At 37.6% G+C, this 24341-nt stretch overlaps 2 protein-coding genes across 2 annotated transcripts in view; both read right to left on the bottom strand.

The window, feature by feature from the left end:
- STK31 (serine/threonine kinase 31) overlaps window positions 1–4614 on the bottom strand; it is a 41300-nt gene extending 36686 nt beyond the window's left edge. The window contains exons 1-5 of the mRNA XM_062567809.1: window positions 4587–4614; window positions 4446–4498; window positions 2854–2952; window positions 1813–1887; window positions 932–1090 (exon numbers count right to left, since the gene is read on the bottom strand). Of these exons, the coding sequence (XP_062423793.1) occupies window positions 932–1090; window positions 1813–1887; window positions 2854–2952; window positions 4446–4498; window positions 4587–4614 (414 nt within the window). The remainder of the gene's footprint in view (window positions 1–931; window positions 1091–1812; window positions 1888–2853; window positions 2953–4445; window positions 4499–4586) is intronic.
- A 4798-nt stretch (window positions 4615–9412) lies between these two features.
- FAM221A (family with sequence similarity 221 member A) lies at window positions 9413–18981 on the bottom strand. The gene is made up of 7 exons (XM_062567808.1): window positions 18923–18981; window positions 17178–17351; window positions 16506–16696; window positions 13397–13603; window positions 11999–12109; window positions 11179–11267; window positions 9413–9576 (listed from the first exon to the last, which is right to left on the bottom strand). Exons 1-7 carry the CDS (start codon window positions 18979–18981, stop codon window positions 9514–9516), a joined length of 894 nt encoding a protein of 297 aa, XP_062423792.1. The 3' UTR covers window positions 9413–9513.
- Between the last annotated feature and the right edge of the window lie 5360 nt (window positions 18982–24341).

Raw genomic sequence — 24341 nt, 5'->3', positions numbered from 1 at the left:
AGAAAATGAAGTTTCACCTGAAGTAGTACGAACTGGCAGGAACGAAAACAAACACATACCTCCCTCTCCCTTCCCCCCCCCAAAAAAAAGGCTACAGGGAATCAAAAACCGATTTTCATGTAACTACCTACAATGTTAACAGGACTATAAGAAAGAGTCATGCAAAGGGGTCTTCGGTTCTCTTTGAACAGCACAAGAATCCAAAATGGCAAGTATGAGCGTCCTTTCTTGCTGCCGCCTCCTCCTCTGGTAACTGCTGATCCCAAGTGACAGCCAGTGAAGCAGGGGCACCACCAATAACAGGCCAGAGGAACACACTAAAGCCTGTAAAGTGAGTGGTGTACAGGAAAAGATGACCACTGCTAGTGAAAGGGGACCAAAGGCACACCCTGGTCACCAATGCCACTCAGAAAGGCTCTGTGCTTTCATCAATCACAATGACACCAACTCTTGAGCCTTGTACATTTGTTACTGGCAAGGGTGGGGATGAAATGCTGCTACTCGTCTTTCCACTAACTCAAAATTTTGTATGGTACCTAGGCACACAGCCTTTGAGCAGCTCACACCCGTAAGTGGATTTATCACAACTTCTGTGACCTATGGAGGTATTTTTCCCCCTGAAGGGGGATAAACAGAGGTACAATCTCAGAAAGAATTTGTGGCAGTCAGAAACAAACCTGAGACTCCACAGACTGCAGGAATGTACTCTAAGAACCACCTCCCTGGCACAACCTGAAATGATTTTGATAAAATCATTTCAGTTTCTAGAGTATGTTAAGGGCAAGAGATTAGACAGTATTGCCCACCATGTCTTACCTTCATAGTTAAATACCCAGCTTTTACAGGAATCTTCAGTGACACTATGCTGATACTTGGCATCATCCCTTGCACATCTTATAACCTTAATGCATCAGAAGTATCTGTAACTCACCTGGTCAAACATATTTAAGTTTTGATCAGTTGGTATCTGCAGTCCCCAAAGTTTGTACTTCTTGGCAACACTGGGGCATTGCAAGTTAGCAGGAATTTCAACTATTTCTGATCTGCTTAGAATCTCAGAATTTCCATAATCAATGTACAATACCTGACACTGCAACAATGATATGAAATAAGTATAAGCATTAAAAAAATAAAAATACATGCATGTTGCAGGACTACATTAGAAGCACAGATTAGAATCTCTCATACTAAGCCTAGAACACCCTGCAGATGAAGAAACCGAATTACAGAAAACTCAGATTTGCACCTGTCTAAAAATATATAGCTACAAAACTGTTTCAGCTGCAAAAGACTTTCACAGGTTACTTTTTTCTAAGAATTAAGATTATAAATCAATAAAGAGGACTGCTCAAAGGAGAGATACAAAACAGTGTTCACATCAACGAGCCCATTACATAGTTACCATTTTATATTGGAATTATTAGCCTTTTGTGTCAGTTACCTAGGATCACAGAATCTTTTCAGAAAAGATTAGCACTAACATGTCAGTATATTTTACCAGCCATGTGTGGTCTGCCATTTTCAGCTCACAAAGTTTTAAAATTAAATTAGACTGCTTAACAACAACATTAACTGCCAGATGTGTATCTCTATGATAGAGATACACACAGCACAGAGATATACCATGTTTTGCCAGTCTTATAAGTAGCTTTCAAAATAGGTTACTTGAATTTGTGCCACATACACATATTCACTGATTCTAAATGTATTTAGACAGTGTGTTTCAAAAATAGAGGGAGGAGTTGCATTTTTTCCTACTTCCTACATGTTGAAGTGATATCAGAGTACGGACTACATAAAAACAGTTCCTGCCTTTTCATCGTTGATCACTTGCTGTACTGTACATCTGTACCAACATCCATCTTCAGAAAAACACCCACCATATATCTATAAATCAGGAAGAGAAAAAAATGGAGTAGCACTCTGAAAACATAAGCACACCTCAAAATAATATTCGTAATACATTACAAATCTTATTTTCACAGCCTTCTCTAATTACCACAATATCGGTATCAAAATAAAGTAATCCTTTTAATATCTTATCTCTAGTAATAGCATATACTAGATGCTTTAAAAAATACTAACAACTCTACACCCAAAATAATATCTTGAAAAAAAATTCGCAGATCAGTGGCAGATTCATAGCTATTTTCCTGTGTATGTGGTGCTACATTTTGACACTGACAGCTTCATAAACTAAAAACAGACCAGTCATGCGACAAACAGCCAATGTTTTTCATTTACATTTTCATTTCATAGAACGTTTTTCAAGAACAACATACATGATATGCCTGCACACACAGTTCAACAAGATGACTAATGTAAATCTTATTTTACAATAAGCCATCAGTAGCTCACACAAAAAAAAACAGTTGCTATCACTTTGTATACTTAATCATAGAACTGCCATTAAGTATGTACTTGTTACTCTTCAGAGCTTTTTACCCAGTATGCTAAGCAATATATATTTTCATAAGAGCTTCTGCACATTTAGAAAAGAATGGAGGAAAGAATCCCTTATCTGAAAGAATGTTGCTCTCTTGCTAAAGATAACCCATAACAGACGCTAGATAAAAAGAATGAACTCAGCAATCTGTACAAAAATCTTTCTTGTAACAGTTCCCAAGTATGCACAATTTAACTGAATTTAGTTTGAAGTGCAGATTTAAAGTTGCTGACAAGATAGTTTTTAAAAAAAAAAAAAAAAAAAAAAGGAGATTTCATAGAGTCTGAGAGAGTAAAACCTATAGTTTAATCAAAGGCCAAGAAAATAACCAAGAAAAATGGTTGCATAAAATACAAGCTTTTATACCCAAGTGAAAAAACAACTCCACACATATACAGCCTACTTACCTTACTAAAATCAGGCTTGCCAAAAATTGCATTAGCCCGAGGACAAACATCAGCCAGCGCACAACTTAATTTCAAGAGGTCATTACATCTACTGACATTCTAAGAAGTATAGAGACAAGTAAGAGTTATTAACTGTCACTTTTAGTAGCCTCTTGATGGCTTTTCATAGCCAAAAATCAAATCAGAACATTTATACTGCTATTGAGACAAGTCATGCCCCACCTTAAGCTTTCTATCTTCAAAATTTTACTTGTTTAAGTCCATTTTCATTTTCTTTCAAAAATGAAAAAAAAAGAGAGATAGAGATCGATGCAGATGAAGTACCCTGGAGAAATAGTTTGCAAAGACAATTTTTAAATTAAATTACCAGGTTGTGAGAAGTATGCAAATCTTACTTATCAATCCTTCCTCAAAAGGTTTTATGTATTTGGTGTTCTTTTTTCTTTCTCTTCTTTATATCAGAAGATAACAGCTCTGGTATATCCCTCATTCTCCTAACATGCAAGACTTGTGTTTTGGTTTAGTTGAAAGAAGCAAGTCCTTTTCAATTACAAGTTGGTATCTGAACCCTTGCAAGATGGGGTCAGTGCCAGTAACATGACATTTATCAGATGTTACTCTACTTGTAATTCAAAGCAAAGCATCTAAAGCTTAGAGCAGGAAAGAAAACACTAGTGCAACAAAAAATTGTCCTCCTCAGAAATAAACTCCTAACTTTTGTATAATATTAAATAAAACAGTAACTTCTCCCACACAGTCCCCAGGTAAGAACCTGCAGAAGATGCCATCCCCAACTTTTAGAAAAAAGGGGAAAAAAAATAAAAAAGAAAAAGACAAGTTATTCTATACAAGTTATTCTATAAACAGAACCAGCAAAGCTTGGTCCAACTCTTAACTCTTATTGGCAACAGGGCAAGAGTCACTTCCTGTGACTGGTTCACAGCTACACTGGCATTGACTAATACATACACACCTATTTGCCAGCAGACTGAACATAAAAGGTAACCATGTGGACTCCTCCTGGATCTTCCCCTTATCTCCTCTCCCTGCTCACCTCCCACATTAATAACAGTAACTAATTTTTTTCTTTAACCCCTTTTCTTAAAAATCATGCTGCCAATTTACACAAAACTTGAAGGGACCTAGTATTTTCAAGCCATCTCAAGCTTGACTGCCCAAAAGACTCAGCTGCTAGACAGTTGGAGGCCCATCCTGAGCAGAACTCCACATCCCTCCAACAGTATTCTCATATTAGCAAATATTTTAAGCTTCCTTTTTCTTTTCCTCCTTTCTCTTTTTGGATAGGGCCCACTGAATATCTAAGAAAGCTCAGCTATAATTCAAATGGATGGATGACAAACAGGTCTCTTTACTGTTTCAGAAAGCAGAATCTGATCCCAGTTTAAAGGGATCAGACATAATCTTTGAGCTCTATATGGATCCGGAAGTTCAAGTTCATACTATAGTATGTTCTTTGAGAGCTACATTTTTAAGTGTCAAACATTATCATTCTCACTTATGTAGAAACCTGCCACTAGGGGGCGAGATAAGATTAGACACCTTATTCAAATCAAATAGTTTTCTGAATTCACCTGTGCCCAAAATGTTACAGCATCTTCAACATGGCAGCCGACAACATCTTCGACTTGAGAGGGGGAAGAGAGAGGTTTAAGTTATTCTCAAATGTGACATTAAAAAAAAATAAAAAGAAACAATACATAGACTTTCATTACCTTTGTTGTATTCTGTGTCTCCATCCATGACAACAGATTCTGAAACATTACAAAACATCTGTTCTTAAACAAAAGTTAAGATGTTTTTCTGAACAGATACATAATTCAGAGTTCTACATAATGGGACACTATGTGCCTCCGACCAGCACAAACGCTCAGCTATGTTCTTTCTCTCATGAATAAAGTTGCTCTAACACATACCACAGATTAAAAGGGATAATCTGCTTTTAATAGCAGTCCTGAAATCTAATTGTACCTGTTAAAATTACCAAACTCATATCAGCTCTCCTGTTACTCAATCTCCAAGTTTCTCAGGTCCTCTACCTTCCAACAGAGGGGCATTAGTTTCTTTAGCTAAAAATCCTGTTAAAATGTGGTAGGTTTGTTATATAATAAGTAAATAATAATATTAATAATAATAATAATAAGTAAATAATAATAAGTAAATAATAATAATAATAACTAAATAATAATAAGTAAATAATAATAAATAACCTTATTACTGTCATCTGTTTTGGCTACTCAAGCTGAGAAGAACCAGAGCACAAAGAGGACACTAGTGCAAAAACCGACAGAGTACACACAGGCATTAAATGGTATAATTTTACACACACACCCGCTTATCAGAACTTTCCTGCTGAAACAGAAAGACGCGGCCGCTCCTCAGACCTCACCGGCAGCTCTGGAGCGCTCAGACCTGACAGAACCGCCCGCGGCGAGCGGCGCCGGCCTCGACCTGCCTCGGGGCCACCCGAGGGCCTCCCCAGCCGCCCCCCCAGCACGCAGCCGGCAGCGCGGGCGGAGGCGGGAGTTTTTAACGCCGCAACGGCGCCGGGCAGAGGGCCGCGGGGAGCCCCGGGGGCGGCCAAGGGCTCCCGCTCCCTGGCGCGGGCAGGGCGGCCGCGCGCCTCGGCCGCACGTGCTCGCGCCGCTGCCGCGCTCCCGCCCTGCGCATGCGCCCCGCGCTCCCGCCGAGGGCGGCGCAGGCCGCGGCCGGGGGGCGGCGCGGGGCGCCCGGCGGGAGCCCCGGCGGCGGCAGCGGCGGGAGCCCCGCTCCTCCAGCGGCGCGGCCGCGCGGGTGGGGGATTGCGGGTTATTACTTAATATCGGGAGGCCCAGGCCGGGGGACGCCGTGCTCGGGCTGCACCCCGCAGCAGCGCGCCGCCCCTCACCGTGCTCCCGGGGCGCGAGCCGAGTGCACGAGTGACCTGCTGATGGTGTAGTTTGGGACCTTCCCTAGTAAGATCATTTCGGCAATAAGCCAGGTCGCTGCCCACGCAGGCTCTGCCTGCAGCCTCGCAGCGTGCGTCTTTCCCTAGGCCGTCGGCGCTGCAGCATGGCGAGGGCACTGTCCTCGCGTCTTCGCGCCGACCGGTTAAAGTGGGTCCTTCACTCAGACCCTGTGTACGTACATTTCTTCCAGCTTTTGAAATTATAATACTAGGTGGTGCTCTTTTATTTAATAACACTACAGCACATTTACAGCTAAAGCAAAATTAGAACTGAAAGCAGTTTAACGTAACTCCTGCTGCTGTCCAACCAAATACTCTCTGCCCAAGCAACCAGTTATTTTACCAGAGACAAATGTTAAGGACTCTAAAACCACAGTAGGCTTCCAGACAGGAGTAGTATCTTTTATTAAAAAAGAAGCAGTAGAGTCTTTTAGACTGGAAAACTTGTTTATTTTTTTAGTTATATTTTATGAATTAATAAAAAATTACTTATTATTGTCTTACCTTCTAGACCTCGATGGCTATAAAAATTACCACTACAGGCTCTAAAGACCTGCAAACCTTTCAATATGCATAGCATGCTTTAAAGATACTGACAACTTGACAAAGTAATTCTGAACTGATACCATTACTGGGTGTGAATTCACACATTCCCCATCTTTCCAAACCTGAGAAAGAGACACATGCATTTTATATTTAGTATCAGAGAAGCATAAAATCAGAACGCTCCCCTTACCCTTCATGTAGGATTAATCATCAGTTCTCTACTGTAAATACCCATATTACATATACACTCTTTCACAGGATGATTAAAATTAGCAAAACAACAGTGTTCCACACACAAAGCATATAACTATAATAACAAAATATTGATATGAAGGCCAACTATTTTAAAATGAAAAGGACTTAAGTGTTGCCTAAGACTTACAGTTACACAATATGCGATTTCTCACGTGCCAGAGCCCTTGGGATTACAGTCAGAAATGGTTAATGTGTCTAGCTGAATGACAGGACAGATACATGCCCGCACATAAATCATACAGATGAACTGATAACTTCTCTCTTGTGTTGTATGTTCTTCTCTGTTCTATGTTCAAAGTTCACAACTTCTCTTAGGAAAAAAAAAAACATAAACAGGTTCAATTTAAACTGAACGCTTTATTTAGTGATTGCAGTTAATGGCAAACATAGCATCTTGTCTCTGCTAAGGTTGCAATTTTGATCATGAATTTTTTTTTATAATTTGTTTGGTTACTTTAAATAAGGGTCATTTCAGTTACATAGGCAAATTTTACCTTAGACAATAATCTCAACTTTTTAGAGCAAGCAAAAGTCTGAAATATTTTGCACCTGTATTTTCATGTAAATTGTATACATACTAAAAATTCTGCAAAAGATACATGTGTACCAAGAAGTATGCATGTACACCTTCTAGTAATAAACTGAGTTTAATTTTTACTTAAAAGCTCATCAACAGAAGTGAAAAGTGATCAGAACTCCTAAGCAACATCTAATGCACTTGGTATTTTTATGGCCTCACATTTTTTCAGCTTAGGAAGCATCATTAAAAAAAAAAAAAAAAAAAAAAGTTACATTTATTTCAAGTATCATACAAATGGAAACTTTAAATAAAATTAAGCACAAAACTTTGATAAAAACAGTTCTTAACAAAGTATAGTTTAATAACACTGAATTTGGCACAGCAAATGTAACTGCCAAGCATGTACTTGATTAACTCAACTTACTGTGCTTTTATTGAAATTTTATTTCCCAAAAATAAAACCATGTTATCAGTGTAAAAAAAACCCAAAAATATAAATTGTTTGTAAACTGAAAGAAGAAACTACTATGGTCCCTGACTATAACAATATTTTGCTGCAAGGTACCACATACATTTCTGGAACTGCCTTTCCTAATGAATGCAGCCATGGGGAGGAAGGGGGTGTCAGGGAAGAAAGGGAGCCATAAAATTATTAGAATAAACTGTTCCTATTTGGTTTGTAATAATCTCGTTGAGGAATATAATCAAATTATTTTCATGTATTTTTATTTACAAACATTATTTACATTTTTCAGTTTGTTGTGATCTTGTTCTGAAATCCCTATTTACTTCTGAGAGTAATGTGTGGATCTATAGCAACAATTGCTTATTAAAACCAGTGGAGGGAGCTCAAATTAATGTTTTTATTTATTAAAGCACTATGTAATAGGGTAGATTTTGATGGTAAAAGTACATTTTAAACATTCAGTAGACAGTTTGGCATTTAATTTAAGGTAACAGATTAACCCCTGTGATTTAGTTATACTGTTATTAGCAATATCAAAGTAAGGAGGTAAATAACATTTATTCACATTTTAATTTGGGCAGACTAGCCTGTATCTCCTTCTCACTCAGATTCCAGCCACCTCTATCAGTCTCTCTGTGACTCTTAGACTCCCCAAAACTTTCCTTCCCAATTCATTCAACTCTGCATTGTTTCCTCTGCCTCTCAGGCACGTGCAGGTATCCCAGTGGCATCAGCGTCTATGACAGGAAGCAAAGCTTTGCGAGCTTCTCCCAGCTCTTGCTCTAAAGGCACAGTACACACCAACCACCTGGAAAGTCTTGAATCTAGAGGCATCTTCAAGTATTTTTAAGGGCAAATTGGCTTACACCTCTCTGTGCATTTTCAAGGGAGCCCAGCAAAGTTAACTCTGCGTCTGCTTTTGCCCCCCTACTTCCACCCACATTGGAGCCTCAGCCAGGTATTCTGCACTAAGTTCTTTCCATGCTGCTTCCCAGATATAAAACACCATGTAAATTTACCAAAGTTTACATTTTTCTCTCCACTACCTTTCTTTTTTATCACGTCCAATTCAATACAAACTGTGAGTCCCTCAAGATGAGAGGTTCTTTAATTTTCTTTGTGCATATTCAGAGCTCTGCAGCATGTCTTGAGGGACTCTCAGACTGCGTTAGACTGGACATGATACAAAAGACTCCATTAGGTAAAGAAGTTTATATCAAACGGGATATATGATTGTTTCTTTATGTGCAATAAATAGTATTTCAATTTCTACATAATGTGCTCAAAAATTTAGTGTAATAGAACTAGGCAATCACTGCTATGAACAGTGCCAAACAGGATATGGAGGACAGTACTGTTAGAGAGGTTTGGGATAAAGCATACTAATAGCTAATAACTATGCATAGAAATGAGGTTATCAGCATACAGAATGTCAAGTGTAAAAACAAAAAAAAAAAAAAAAAACCATCAAAAAAAAAAACAAAATTACATGTTGGCAAGAACAAAGCCTGCAGAAGTGAGACAGAAGGAAGGTATGTTTGAATTTCATGCAAAGGAGATGAAGCCAACAGGAAAAAAAAGATTTAAAGAAAAGATTGAAATGTCAATGTTAATAAAAATAACAAACCCCACCAAGTAAAAACACACGAACAAGATCAGTAAGGACTTTATGCCCTACTGGATTTTTATGACATTTGTTTCATAAAGTATTTACTTGCCTTATTAAACTGTAACACTTAAATGTACACTTAGACTTTCAGAGCTTAAATAATAGTTCTGTAGAATACAGAATTTATTGAGTGGAATAAAGAAATGAAGAAATGAAAGTATGCAAACAATTACATTGAGAAATACACTTCAATATAATGATAAATCGTACTCTGCTATATAATAATGTTTTCATTAATCTCATGGCTTCTTTGACTGCACTGGGCTTTTCTCTTTCTGTTTAGCAGCCTTCTCCTTTTTCAGCTGTAACAAACAAACAAAGATATAACAATGGTTCAAGTATTAATTTGTAAGTAGACTAATACTGCAATGTTGACCACCTATAACCAATCACAAATTTATCAGTGACTTACGGGATAGACTGTGCTACAGATCCTTCTTAGCCCAGTCTAGCAGTGCTCACTTGTGTATTATGTGACAAAAGAACACCTGCATATCTCTGCAGCTCCTCCCTTATTCAGGCCAGGGCTGCCTTTATCTCTGATAATGACAGTTTAGCAATTTATGCAACCCTCAAGGCCAAAGTGCTTCACAGATGTTCCTGATTCTATCTTTATGTCAATGAAAATTAAAGAAGTTTTATTACAGATGTGTAACAGATACCGTTAGACTAACTAGCATTCGCAATGGAAACTTGTTGCTGAGATAGATGCTAAACCTACATCTCAGTGCTACTTGCTGACCCACAGAATCATTCCTTCCTTTTAAAAGGTTTTTCTACACAAAAAGTTCTTACAGCACAGTATGGTCTACCAATATACATACATTTAATTCTGCCATCTTGTAGTGCGATGTAGTTTAAAGTCAAACAAGAATAATATAACTGTTAATTTAGAAGCAACAGTTCAAGTATCATTATGTAAGTCAACAAAATACTATTTACAGCAACTACATAAAAAGGATTCACATCATAAGATATCTTATACACATCAAATATGCAAGAAAAAAAGAATGTTATAAATTTTTTTTTGCTATAAAACAGTGTCAGAAGGAAGTAAGGCTCCTCTTCTGATTTGGACACCTACAGATGAACACACTACTCAGCAATTCTGTTGTTGATCTACACAGCAATTATTTAATTTTTTTCCATATTTGGAGGCTTGATGTGAGTATCTGAAATTCCTACCATTTGCAAAGGAAATAAAATCTTTGAGGAAAAAAGAAAAGTAATTTGGATTTAATAGTAACGCTTCCACCACACACACTATAAACTGATACTGTATTTGCAACCTATTGTCACTTCAAGCTTTTATAACCGGGTTAGTTGTGCAATATTGCCTTGCAATTCATTAATAGTGAAGACATACTTCCAGCTGAGATGGTGAAGCTAAGCAAAATGTGGGGAAAAAAGAGCTATTTCATCCTAAATAATGCACATTGTAGGGCATTTAATCAGTAAAATCGACAGAGTGGAGGAGGTACTTCTAAGATGGTGATCCTGATCGTCCAAGAAAGAAGCACCAAATTTAGCCCAGTGCAGATCTCCCTAAACAAAAGAGCATGATAAAGTTTTGTGTATAAGGGCAGCAAACATACATGTTAAAGGGAATTTTCTGAGAGTCTATTTTGTTTGAGTTTTTGTCACATAGTAAAATATTTTGTTTTATTGTAATGGAAATTTAACTTAATAAAAATCTACCCAGATAAGGCAAATACTACACCAGACATGACTGGCCTCTAAAATCCTACAATACCATATAATTGTATTGCAAATTTCATTTTAAGATGCTAGTGTTTTCTCAGGAAGAAAAGAAATAATACAATGCATTTATGGGCCACTTGAATCATATGTTTATCTTCCTTAGCCATGCAATAAATCATCAAGCAATAAACGCAATGACTTGCCCTTTCCTGATAACGTTTTTCAAAATAAGCCATGTCATCATCTTCTGAACGCCTTTCAGGAGATACTTGCATTGTAGCATTAGAACCACCTGAAGGAAAAGAACATTCATATAAATGTTACTTACTATTCCATTTGTTATATTTTACATTTGGAAAAATACATTAAAAATGAGAACTCACACCAGACGTAGTAAAAAACATTAAAGGTAAGTAATAAACTCTAATAATTAGGACTAAAGAGTATAGGCTCATAATTAACACAATTAGCCTTGGAGGAGATCATCAGTAATGTTAATTGCTAAACAGTTATACTAAATGAGGGATATAAAATGAAACAAGTATAACTGACCCTTAATTACATGCTGAAAAGACTTTCTGACAGCAGGTAGTTTCACAGGATTGTAATGAGAGTGTGTGCACAAGCATACATATGTGCGTGTGCATACATTATATAGATACGCGTGTGTGTGTACATATATGTACTATGGATTTAGTTATGTTGAGCTTTTAGTTGGAATAAAAAAATTTAAAAAATGATCCAATGAATAAGTGATACTATTGATGATGACAGTATCAAATGCAAGGAAAAAATGTATTTAAGCTAAAAAGCATACCATTACCAAAATAACAAGCAATAATAGAACAGTTATTTTAAGCACCTGAAGTGCAGAAATGCTATCCTAACTTTTTAGATAACTAGGCTTCAATATTCATTTTAATTTTTAACTTGATTTTACCCTTAAATATCCTTTAATTCATAAATGAAAATACTAATTTTATGTGATATATTCATCATAATAAAACAATACTAATACAACACCTGTTATCAGTGAGCTGGTTTGAGCAGAAGTAGAAGGTCTTTCAAATGCTCTTAGGAATGGATGATCCATGTTGGCAAGAGAAGTTTCTAAAAATTCAGCGGAAGGAGCCCCTATTAGAAAAATAAGTTGATCGAAAGCAATACTTAGCTTCACAAAATGTATTTAAAACATACATGATGGGGTCAAAACAAGGTTACCGATTCAAATCAATAACACCGAGTGCAGACCAAATAAATCTGAGTTAAGAAAAACATTTCAGAGGATGGCTTCAAAAGAAATGAAAAAAATCTGATTCTTTATTTACAATTGCTATGCTACAGTTTCTGAACTTCAGACAGGTCAAGGAAACTAGTGTTAATAAGAAATAATAAAATGAGTACACAGCAATAATAAACAGTATTTCAGGATAAAATCAGTTCATTACTACATGACACAGAACCATAGAGCAGCAGAGGTATCAAGACCCGCTAATGCAGATGACAAAGTTTTACAAATGACCTCTTTCTTTTCTTTTTAAATGCTTAACAGTTATTAATTGAGAGTTTACTTAAGAAATCATTTTCAAATTCCAGTTAAAATGCGCCTTTCACTGGAAAAAAAGAATCATATCTAAGCTTGCTAGACAGCAAACTTGAAATCAGTAATGAAAAAAAATTGGACGACACAACAAAATTTAATTCCTATACGGAGCAATTATCAACTGTGATTATTCCCAGGAAGTTTCTGCAGGGAACCAGTTTTTGGCCCAGTGTTGTGACCTATAAAAAAAATACTCTCAGTGAAGTTTGCAGATGGCATACAAAATTGTTGAATGGTAAACAAAAAGGGTGTATCAGTTATACAGAGCAACCTCAACTATTTGGTAGATAGGTACTATAAGGCAGCATGCATTTTAGTGTACCTTACTGCAGAGTTCTGCATCTAAGAATAAACTATGTGACTTGTACTTACCACAGAAGGAGGAAAAATAGAATCCTAGAATCCATGAATTCTGAAAAAAATGTAGGAGCTGTATAATCAAAGAAATCTCAGGGCAGTATTAGGGTAGAAGGATTAACATAGGTATAAAGTGGATGTATTAAGAAAAACACAGAAATTATACAGTTCTTTCCAACTCTGGAGCAATTCATCCAGAAGCTACTAGGCTTAATACCTGAATTATCAACAAAACAGTTTTTTGAAGAATTTGCTCCAGCAAGTTGGATAAGACAGCCACAGTCATTTCTTCAGACCATAGGATCTCAGAAAATAAAATAATAAAAAAAAGTCTGTGTTTTTATGTCCTGCTCCCATTGACCCAGTTTGCCTCCCAACTTTTAAAGTCTATGTTGGATTATTATTTTTCAAAAATAAGTAGCCTGAGAATTGAAATTTCATCCCAGGTCAACCACACTTACCTATTCCACTGTCATCAAGTCTCATGTAGCCTTCTGCTAGTGAACTAAAACCAGTCAATCCTCCCATAGCAGCATAAGGAACATCCTGCCCCACAGGCCTTCTTTGGGCTAATCGCTCTTCTTTAGTTTCTACTACTGTTTCATGGGCATATGTTGGCTGACCACATCCACAGGTAAAGCTACTATGAAATCCCAAGCATTTGGAACCTAATTAAAACATAAATAAGTATTATGAATGAGATAATAATGAAATATATACTTCACAGCTGGCAAAGTTGTTTCCCTAAATTGATCGTGTCAAGAACTAAAGAGATCTTGCACTACAAAAGCATCTAGTCAGCTTCCTAGTTGGAAATTCATATGTGACTCTGGCAAAGCAATCAGCTGTCATTGCTGGAGCCTTTTATAGTGTTTTTCACTGTGGTATGAAAATGCTTTGTAAGACAGGAGAAAGGATGAATGTAGGGATTTGATCATGGGAACTACAAATCTGAATTCTATTCTTGGAATCAGTCCTGCGGTGGGACCAGCTATTGTAATGATTATATATTTTGTTCTCACATTTGATCAAGGAAAATCAACAAGGTAGAGGCCGTTTAGCTAACAACTTGTGAGTAAAATCCACTGCTTTAGGGACTGACAACAATAGTTATCTCTCATCTTTCATGCCAAATTACTCTAGTTATTTCACAAAACAGGCAAAGAATCAGATGAGTCACAGCAGCACACAGTACCTGTACAGTAACCAGCAGGAGGACTGGTGTATCTGGGATGCTGAATGGTTCTGTCGATCAGTGACAAGATCTGACCCTTCAAAATTGCAAATCATTTTGCAAGTTTGACATGGGGATTCAACATCTAACTCAAAAAAAATAAGTTCTTTCCTTCAAGTTATTGCCTTCTCTTTAAAGCAAGAATACTGATTGATCTTCAAATACAATGAGGGGGGGGATACAAAACCAAAATATTTGTGTATGAACTCTTGAACCTGGAAACATCCTAACATTCAAGACTCTCTCATTTTATTATTCAGTGTTACAACTTCCTTTTAACTTTTGCTGATTTTCCTCTTTGGTTCATACAGAAATCGCGAGAGAGGAACTCTGAAATTATTATACGCGTCTCTCATAGTGATGTTGGCATTATGGAAAAAACAGAATCATGAAATAATTAAAAGTTAGAAGGGACCTCTGGAGGTAATCTGGTCCAACTCCTTGCTAGAAGTAGAGCAAAATTAGAGAGGAATGCTAAAGGTCTCATCCAGACGAGTTCAGAATATCTTCAAGGATGGAGATTCCACAGCATCTCTGAATAGCCTACTCCAACATCTGACTTACGATAACAAAACAACAATAAAAATAAAAAACAACAATAACAAAAAAATGTCATTGGCTAGAGAAGATAAGCTATCAGAATTCTGTCAGGATTACCTCCAAATCTATAACAAGTGTTAATGCTGTAAGGCCAGATTGTTTCTAATCCCCATTTATGAAAAAAATCACATAACATAGACATCTTAAAAATTAGCAAAATGATCCTGGTAGTTAACAGTGACTGTGGTAACAACAAAATAGGTTTGACATAGCAGTACCATTACACTGGCTTTCAGATTATTTTAAGGATATATAGCCACCAGATACAATTGATACAGTTATAAAAATGAGACATTCAGAAACAGAGTGAAGTGATACATCTGTCCCAACTACAGGCAAGACTAAAACATCATCAGAGCCCTACTGGAGCAATAATGTGAACAAGAAATTGAGGAATTGGTTTTGCAAGTTTCATTATTCAAATTACTTTATATTACCAATCTGTGACCTGCTTCCAGCTCCTTGTTACAGTTCATTTTGCAGAGTTACACAGAAATTTTTTTGGAGTTACGCCTCACTAATAAAACTCTCCTTTCTATTTAGATACAAAATAGAGTACATACAATATATATTGTGAAACTGCAATATCACATCGATTATAGAAAGATTACATCTCTAATTTACTTATTCCATTAGACTTACACAACACTGAGTTAAACTAATACCAGTAGACTAAAATGATACAATTCCAGAAGTGAAGTGAGTCCTGGCATTCCTCTATATAGGCTTTGCAGCCCTCAAGTGTCAGGTATTTTGAGAAACACTAGAAAAATTGCTATGCATAATGTAAATGATTATTAAAAACAGTGTGTTCTATGGGTTCCATTTGAATCATCCAATTACACATTTAAGACTCTCTCATATACCACTTAGAGCAAATTTTTGAAAGGCTGTCATATTTTATGTATTATTCTGTTGGATATTATTCTCTTTTCATCCAGCAAAAGCTGTTTATTATTTTTCTGTATGAGAGACTTCATGAAAGAAATTTACTAATAGTAGAGCACGCTAACAAAAAAACTTCAGCTTATGTAACTCAAAGTTTCAAAAAAACCCAACATTATGTATTATTTAATTTCTATGGTTAATAATTACTGCTATTTTAGTACAGTAACCTTGACCAACTGAGGCAAAAAGTTTCTTCTTAATTCAAAGAAGGATTTTTCCCACACAAACTTTTTGCTTGAAAACTCTTTACCCTTTGCACTTCTGGATACACAACCTATAGATTTGAAATCTGCTTTTTTTTTTTTTAAGCATGTTAACAATAGCACTATTTGGGAACAGAGTGCTGCTTCCTATTGAGCTGAGAAAAGTTATAAAAATATGTTAACATTATATTCAACTAGACAATAGAGGAATTGAGATTAACACTTTTCTCTCTCCAACTACCAAGTTCAAGTAGAAAAGTCATGTGTATGCACCAATGGAAGTGACAAACTACAAACAGGGTGTTTCCATGCTGCCTAACTTTAGGTGGCTGGTCTCCATATGTTCCTAACCTAATCAATCAGGAAACTTATGCTCCTTTGAAGAATTTGGGAAACTAAGAATGCTCTTCTAAACCTTTCAAAGCCAAAGACCATATCTTCCTTCCCATTTCTTATCCTTCCACAAATGGCCAAAATATACATCAATGACAAGTGCAGCAGATACAGATCCTTAAATGCAGACTCTAAATTGTTATTCCTGTTAGGTTTACTGTAAGGAATGCTGCAGCCATATAAGCAACTTACAAGAGTTACAGGAAAATCCAGGTGCTGCACTGTGTTGATCAGCAAAATGTTTGCATCTACAACGAATGGGCTGTGTGCCATTCAGAGGAACATAGTGATATGACTGGCACTGACAACGGCTTACTCTACAAGGCACACAAATAGGACGATCTTTTGGAATCACTTCATAGTCTGTTTTGTGTTGTTTGTATCTAAAACAGACAAAAATAATGACTTTTATAACTGTGTTAGTATGTATCACAAGACTAACCTAAAGGCTTGTAATTTAGCTTACAAGTTCTGTCTTGAAATGCCTTTAATTATCTTAAGAATTAATTATTAATGTTCAATTAGATTCACAACATCAGGTGCTTTTACATTCATACATAATACGAACACAGATGATGTATTTCAAACTGAGCACTATCAGTTTCTTTCTGGTCTACAATAGCTCACACATTAAATTTTAAGCTGAATTTACCGAAGACTACAAAATTTTACTGATCTTGAAAAACTTGAGATTTGTATTTAAGAACTTTTCTTACAATTTAAAGCTCAATTTTTAAAATTCTTTGACCTTATATTAACTTCCCTATACTGTACTGTAACATATCTGGAAATTATATTTCTCTAATTTAAAAATACATCCATAGGAAAAAAAAAAAAAAAAGAAAAAAAAGAAAAGAATCCTACCGATGGGTACAAAAGCACAGTGTCTCTGGCCCCACAAGTTTACAGTCCATGCCAGTCGGTGATCTCCAGCTCACATACAACCTGTTCTTTAATCGAATTGGTAATACTTTTCTTTTGTATTCTTCGTATTCCTCTGGAGTAAAGAGCTTTCCTCCATCATCATCACCTACGATTCTATAAGCATATCATTAAAAAAAAAATAAAGCTGACTTCTCAAGCTATTTTTTACAACCAATACATAACAGCAAAGGAGTAAACAATGCTAAAAACTGGAGACATATATTTAAGGGAGCCATAACTCATTTTAGTCAAATTATTTGAACAAAGCTTTTAATAAATTTGCTCTGACATTTGAAAATACTCTCAACGGGGGTTGTAAGAAAAAAGAAAAAAAAAACAAAAACAAAGCAAATTATCAAGCTTCTTTTCATACTGCAGAAAAAGACATGGCCACCACAAGTTGTACAACCAGCCTGATCTCTGACCAGTCATTTCACCCATCTACATGTCTGTACTGCAAACTTCTATCAAATTATTTAATCTGAGTCTACTCTGAGTAAGAATATTCACCTGGAAGTAAGAAACAAACTGCTATCAAAGAAACAAATACCTCCAAGTTATCCTCCAGCTTGCAAGAAGACTCTGTTAGTTTCTGTAAATTATGTCAATTATAGCTGTATCCCACACTTCTGACAGGCCCATTTGTTTAAAGTATCATTACATTCAAATTCAAAGTTAGTGGACAGCTGGGACTCAATTGGAGCAACATTCAAATTCTATATTTACAAAAACAATTGAAGAGAGTAAGTAAAAATCTGTAAAATATGATTCATACTTAATTGCAGCACATAACTGGAGGTTAGTTCAGTGATGCTCGTAAATTTTCAGTTATCGTTTGTTAGGTGTATGAAAATATATCTAACACGAGTGATTCTAATGTATTCTGTGCATTTGTACATTATCAGTGCTGTACAACACCAGAATAATATTTCAATATATTATCATCATTTGCATGCATCAGTGAAGTTGATACTTATCTATCTTCACTGTTGGGAATCAATGTATAAATACTTATGTAAGAAATACGAGCATGTGCATCTCTGATGCTTTAATAAGGCTTTTTAAAGCTAAATTTCTTAAGCTAAGTTATATACATTTAATTGTTATATACATTTCAGTATATAACAATTGAGTTCATGTTTATTTTTGCTTCAGATAAACTCTTCAACTAGATTAGCAAAAATATCAGAGCACAAGCAGCACGTACTTACACACAACCAAATATACACAAAAGCCTGTATTTCTTGAAAAGTAATACAGGTGGCAGATTATCCTCTTGCACTATTCCACACAGAAAGTGCACCCACGTGTGCAGGCATGTGCACGAACAGGCCTGAACATGGGAAACTGGCGTGTTGTTTCACTCGCAAGCTTCACTTGATTGCTGACATTTAGCAAATGAGTTTTCAGAAGCTAGCTATAAAGGAGATACATGCCAAAAGCTTGACTCTGTTTCCTAGCTGTCTCAGGCCAATTAAAAAAAAAAAAGGGCAAAATACAAACAAACAAAAAAAAAACGTTCCTTGGAGAAAAGCAGTCTCAAGCATGAACACCTCCACAAGATTCATAAGGGTCCTTAGTATTCCACAAGCAAGTCTGGGAAGCAGAAAAGAGCAAACAGATCGCTCGCTAAATACGGAGCTGTCCTTCCCTCACCAGGAGCCGCGCCGCCGGGCAGCCCTCACCTGCGGTACTCCGCGTACTCCTCCACGGCCGCCGCCGCGGCCACCTCCCGCCGCGCCATGGCCGTTGGGCCCCGCCCCGCGGCCGTTGGGCCCCGCCCCGCGCCGCCCCGCGGCCGTTGGGCCCCGCCCCGCGGCCGTTGGGCCCCGCCCCGCGGCCGTTGGGCCCCGCCCCGCGGCCGTTGGGCCCCGCCCCGCGGCCGTTGGGCCCCGCCCCGCGGCCGTTGGGCCCCGCCCCGCGCCGCGGCCGGCGGGAGGCTGGCGGGGAGGAGCGAAGTGGGGGGGAGGCGGCCACCGAGGCGCGCTGCCTGCCGCCCTGCGAAGGCCGAGCCTGGTCCAGAGGCGCTCCGCGCGTACAGGGATGCTTCCACAATACCCCAGCGACGCACAGGCACGTCGTGGGCTTTGCCCGCAGAATTCGCTCCAGCCTCCCTGAACTGAAGAAAGCTTTGCAGCGTTCGCTCTGGAAGCATAGATCCAGTGGTCTGTAATTGCGCTTAGCCAACGCTGAGGAAGCTTAGCTGCACCAAGCTCGGCCCTGTGTAACGGCACAACGGCGCTTCCACGCAGTATGGCTCGAGTACACAGTGTTTTCTCCGCAGAGCAAGGCTCTGGCAGTACGTGTTTGCTCAGCGTCTACACGTTACCTTGAAGGTACGTGTTTTCAGAGGCAATTACATCAACCGGCCTAATACTATCACTTGCAATCATTTGATCATAGTAGTCAGGCAAATTTCCTCTTTTTTTCTCCTCCTCCTTCTGAACATACAGCAAGTACTCTGCTGTACTAAAACTATCTTCCCAAAAGGCGAGTGCACTGGCATCGCTTCAGTCCACAGGAAAAGAGTAATTTGTGTTGGTAAGGCTTACTTAGGCCCTGCTTGCTGCCACAGTTTTGTTTAGCCTTTAAATTCCCACTCAAGCTAAACAAACAGTGTTAGTTACCAGTTCTAGTGAATTCCTGCTCCAGACAGCATCGATCCTGTTCACTTTTGATACTGCACTGCAAACAAGGCAAAGGTCCTGGGCCTGTACTGGGTAAAAGAAATACTAGTAAAATCATATATGACTTGACTTTCATTCCTTATTCAAACAATATAAGGCAACAACATTATTCTGCCGGTTGTGGGGTGTGGTTTGTAACTATGTTGATGAACTGTAGCTGAACCAAGCTGACTACTAGTGAGAAGACTTCCCTCTCTTATGGGTTACCAGCTTGGTTTTGCCAAGCTTACAGGGAAGAGCTGACATCTTTTACTAGACCAACTGATAAAATGGGGAAAGTAGGAAAGCTTTATGGCAAGCAAGCCTTTCTTCAGGTTTAGCTTTGGCATACAAGCTCCTGTTGTGGAAGAAAGGGTCTTCAATATGAGATGAATGAGCTGATGGCAAGGATGCTAGTAAAAGAGCATGCACTAATTCAGGTGTTAAACTGGACATTAGAATTTTAAGGTAGGAAATAAATGTAACTAGACAAAATTTATACACCAAAAGTGTTATTGCAATTGTACATTACTTATTGAAAAGTGATATCTGAAAATGTGATTTTTTTAAGCAAAACCACAACTATTTCTCCACATTTTTACCCACTGTTCCAAGTGTTTTCTTATATTTGGTTTGAATAAAAGGAGGTGACTTTGTGAACAAATTCAGTCTATATATTTACTTTGCAACAAACAATATTTTCAGGCAGTTGTAAAGAACAATCCAATAGTAGTGTAAAATGCAGTGTACATTCTTTTAATTCTTAATGTTTTAACATAATGCATTATTTGACTTGTCACATAATGTATACATTTGACAACAACAAAGAACATACCCCTGGATTTCCAGCACCACCTGCCTACTCCTCATTTGTTTTTGTAGGTCTTGAATCTCTAAGCTACTTCAGTGGATGAATTAGAGCTTCATTCCTAATAAATTAAGGAATCTTTAGGGAATGTGAAAAAAAAGACCTAGTCACAATATCAAGGAACTCAACTGTAAAACTCTTCAGAACAGAGGCAGTCTCCATCTTGGTTTTTAGAGAGAATCCAGAGCCATTGATCCTAAAAAAGATCTTTGCTGTTAACCTAGAACAGCTTGACAGATCTGTTTTGTCTAGGACATAAAAGCTAGCTCTTAAAAATCATAAATCTTATCTCAAGCACCCTGATGTTCTTTGCAAGCTCTTCCCTAGTAAAACGTGTGCATAAAATGAAATGGTGCTTTGTTCACAGTTCAAGATAAAAAGAGGGCAACTTTGGGAAAATGGAGGGTGGTTCTTAGATTGGTAACTTGCAGTTCCCACTTTGTCTCCATGTACTACAGACAGTGCCATCAGCAAACAACTCCTCCAGTGTGCTAAAAGCTGTAGTAAATAAACAATGGGCTGCTATTTCTGTTGCTTACGGCACTATCTTTGTAAATTAACTGCTTTCTCTTGATCAGGCTTTACACATAGTGACTTTGAACACATGTGCAAAAAAGTATTTTTTTTCCTCTTAACTGAGCTTTAGCAATTTGATGTTTAAATTGTGCTCTGCAGGTTACATAAGCTCTGAGCTTTCAGCCTGTCAGAACAAGAGCCAAGAGGGGGGCTTCCTCCACGCAGTAAAGTGGCAGATGCCTGTGGACAAAGGTCTAGCAATTCAAAGACTGATTCAAGGAGCAATTCATGCTCCAGATTGTTTTGCACCGGGCAAGCCACCAGCCACAGGCCAGAAGGTGGCGAGAGATGTCACAAGGACCAAAGCAGCGTTTTGCCAACGCTGCCCCCAGAGAGAGATGAAACAATGGGGAGGCTCTCAGGCTTCCAGCACTATCTAAGAAAGATGATAAGGCATATGGTTTGGACATTTGTTGTGTGGCTGTGCCACGTGTACGAGAAGTTTCAGTAGGGCACATGGACGTTTTGTCGCTCTGAGATCTGAACCCGGAATAAGTCTCTCTTGGAGGCAGAAAAGACATTGGGGCAAATCATCACTGGAAAAAAAAATCTGCAAGGAAGCCAGCTGAGGAAAATAAACCATACAAAAATGTCAGGGTACTTTGTCCTGGGAAAAGAAAATTCCTGCTTTGGCCAAAGCTTTAGAAAAGAAACAGAACGGGGGAGGGGAGTCTTGGAAGCAAGAAGAGAAGCTCTGCAGACACAGAATTGTAACATATTGAGGAGCATAGTATTATTGAGCAGGAGCTGCCCAAACCCCAGCAATCCTTGAAATGCGTTACCTGTATGCGTATGCAGGTTTTGCTGCTGCCAGAGATCCCAGATCTTCCAAGAAAATGGAGAAATAGTCCTGGCAAGCCTGTTCACCCAGGATGAGCAGCGCCTCTGTCATGGGTTTGGTGTACTTCATCTGAACAAAATCTTTGTTAAAAATGGTGCCTTAAATATCATTCCAGTTTGGAAAGCAGAGCCACATTGTGAGTAAGAAGGCTTTTGGTGAGGGCTACAAGTGCCCATTAACATTAGATTATCTATACTTAAAGATTCAGGGCTGTGAACTGTCAGTGTGAAGATGTTGAGAGTAGGAAATTAAAAGTAATTTTTTTGTGGGGAACCTGTTCTTTCAACTACCTCTGTCTTCTAACTTACAAAATGAGGATTTATTATCAGTTTTGATCAGAGAAAGTGTTTTATGAGATAAAGAGCCTGTGTTCAGTTCACTGGAACCACAACACCTGCTTGAATGCAAATTGGTGCCCACAGACCCCCTTGGGAATATATATACCTGTAACTTAAGCTTCCCAGTCCATTCAGATTTGAGAGGTGAAGAACTTCATAATTGGGAAATTGAGTTCTTGACTAATAAAGGTTATTTCAAGCACTCATTGCTTTACTCTTCTAGCATGAGTATTAGAATACATTTTGGCTCCAGAAAATCTGCTGTCTCCTCTCCCTTCTTAAGAAACTGTTAACAGACACCTGATGAAATTAAATACTGAATTAGAAACTCAGATTTTCCTCAAATTATTTTGAATAATTTTGAATAGCAGAAAAAAACATTTTTCTGCTAAAGTAAACAGAGCATACCACAAGATAGATCAAACGAACAGAAATCCAGATGGCACGCATGTGGCCTCATATGTCTGTGATGTAGCATATGGATGATGCTGGCCCAAGATCTCTGAGCATGGAGTGGGCTGAACATATGGACACTCACTTACAGGACAGCTCTCGAGGACCTAAGGTGCTGCCTACACATCAAAGGCAACAGCTTAATGCTGCATAGGGTGTTGACAGTCTCTATCAACACCCTCCATTAACAATAAAATGTGTGACCTTTCTTCTTCTTTTTTTAAAAAAATCCTTACAAGTTTGACAAGTGCTTTAAAATTCATCTCAGTGGAATACCTATGTACATTGAAGATAGCTCCTTTATTAATGCAAAAAATACACAAATTAGAATAACTTTTAGTATTTTTGACTAAAAGTAATCACTTTGAAGCAGTAATTGGTCATTCTATTTCTGTGTAATGATCCTATTTGTGTGTTTTGTCAATGACTATGTCCACTTGTTCTGAAAATGAGAATTAAAGCACAAAGAATAATAGAAAGTATCCATGAAATGGTTTCCTCCCTTCATGTTGTCAATATTCCAATCTACTTAAAAACAAACACAAGCAACACTCATTATAAGCTTCTTACCACCATACAATAAGCTCAATAAAAAAAAATTGTACATAAACTGTAGTTTACAGGCATTCAAAAATGTCAACCTGTGTATTTTCAGTTTTGCTATTAGAGAAACAGAACACGATCAGACATCTACTGAACAGAATAAGCTGATAAATACCACAAGGAGAAGGCAAGCTTATATGCAAGAAAGGGTCAATTAATAATGAAAGGTATTTACTGGAGGCACTGACGAAGAGTTGGGAAATTTGTAGTAATTAAGATTTCTTAAGATAAGTGGCAAGTGATGCCACTGCTGTTTAAATGATGTAATTGCATATATGTATGTAATGTAAATGCCTGGAGGTTTTTTCCCTGCTTTTACTTGGGCCTCATTTTAATAACCTGGACAATATTTTTACACAGATATAAATACATGATGATACGGATCATCTCAGACAAACCGAGGTTTCATGAAATAGCAGTTTAATAACAAATTATTTATTCCCTGAGAAATATTGCAGAAGTCTAACACACCTTTTTACCTGCTGTAAAATTAAGTCTTCCATTTCTCTCTCATCTTTGCAAATATAAAGTACAATCAAGTGCATTAAACCACAGAGATAACAGATCACTGTTTTGTGAAGGACAAACTAATAAAAGAATGTAACTCCGGGTTAAAAGATTATATTTGGATTAATTCATAAAAATGTCAATTAACACCCTACATCATGTTTAAAAATAAAACACACAAAGTAAAGTAATGTTTTAGCCCTTTAGCTCATTCCATTAATCTGCATATTCTGAGAAAGAATTTTCTGAAAG

The sequence above is a fragment of the Rhea pennata genome, chromosome 2, assembly GCF_028389875.1.
Source record: "Rhea pennata isolate bPtePen1 chromosome 2, bPtePen1.pri, whole genome shotgun sequence".
Lineage (NCBI taxonomy): Eukaryota > Metazoa > Chordata > Aves > Rheiformes > Rheidae > Rhea > Rhea pennata.
The sequence above is the reverse complement of the archived record's forward strand: the minus strand, read 5'-3'. Positions and strand labels throughout refer to the sequence as shown.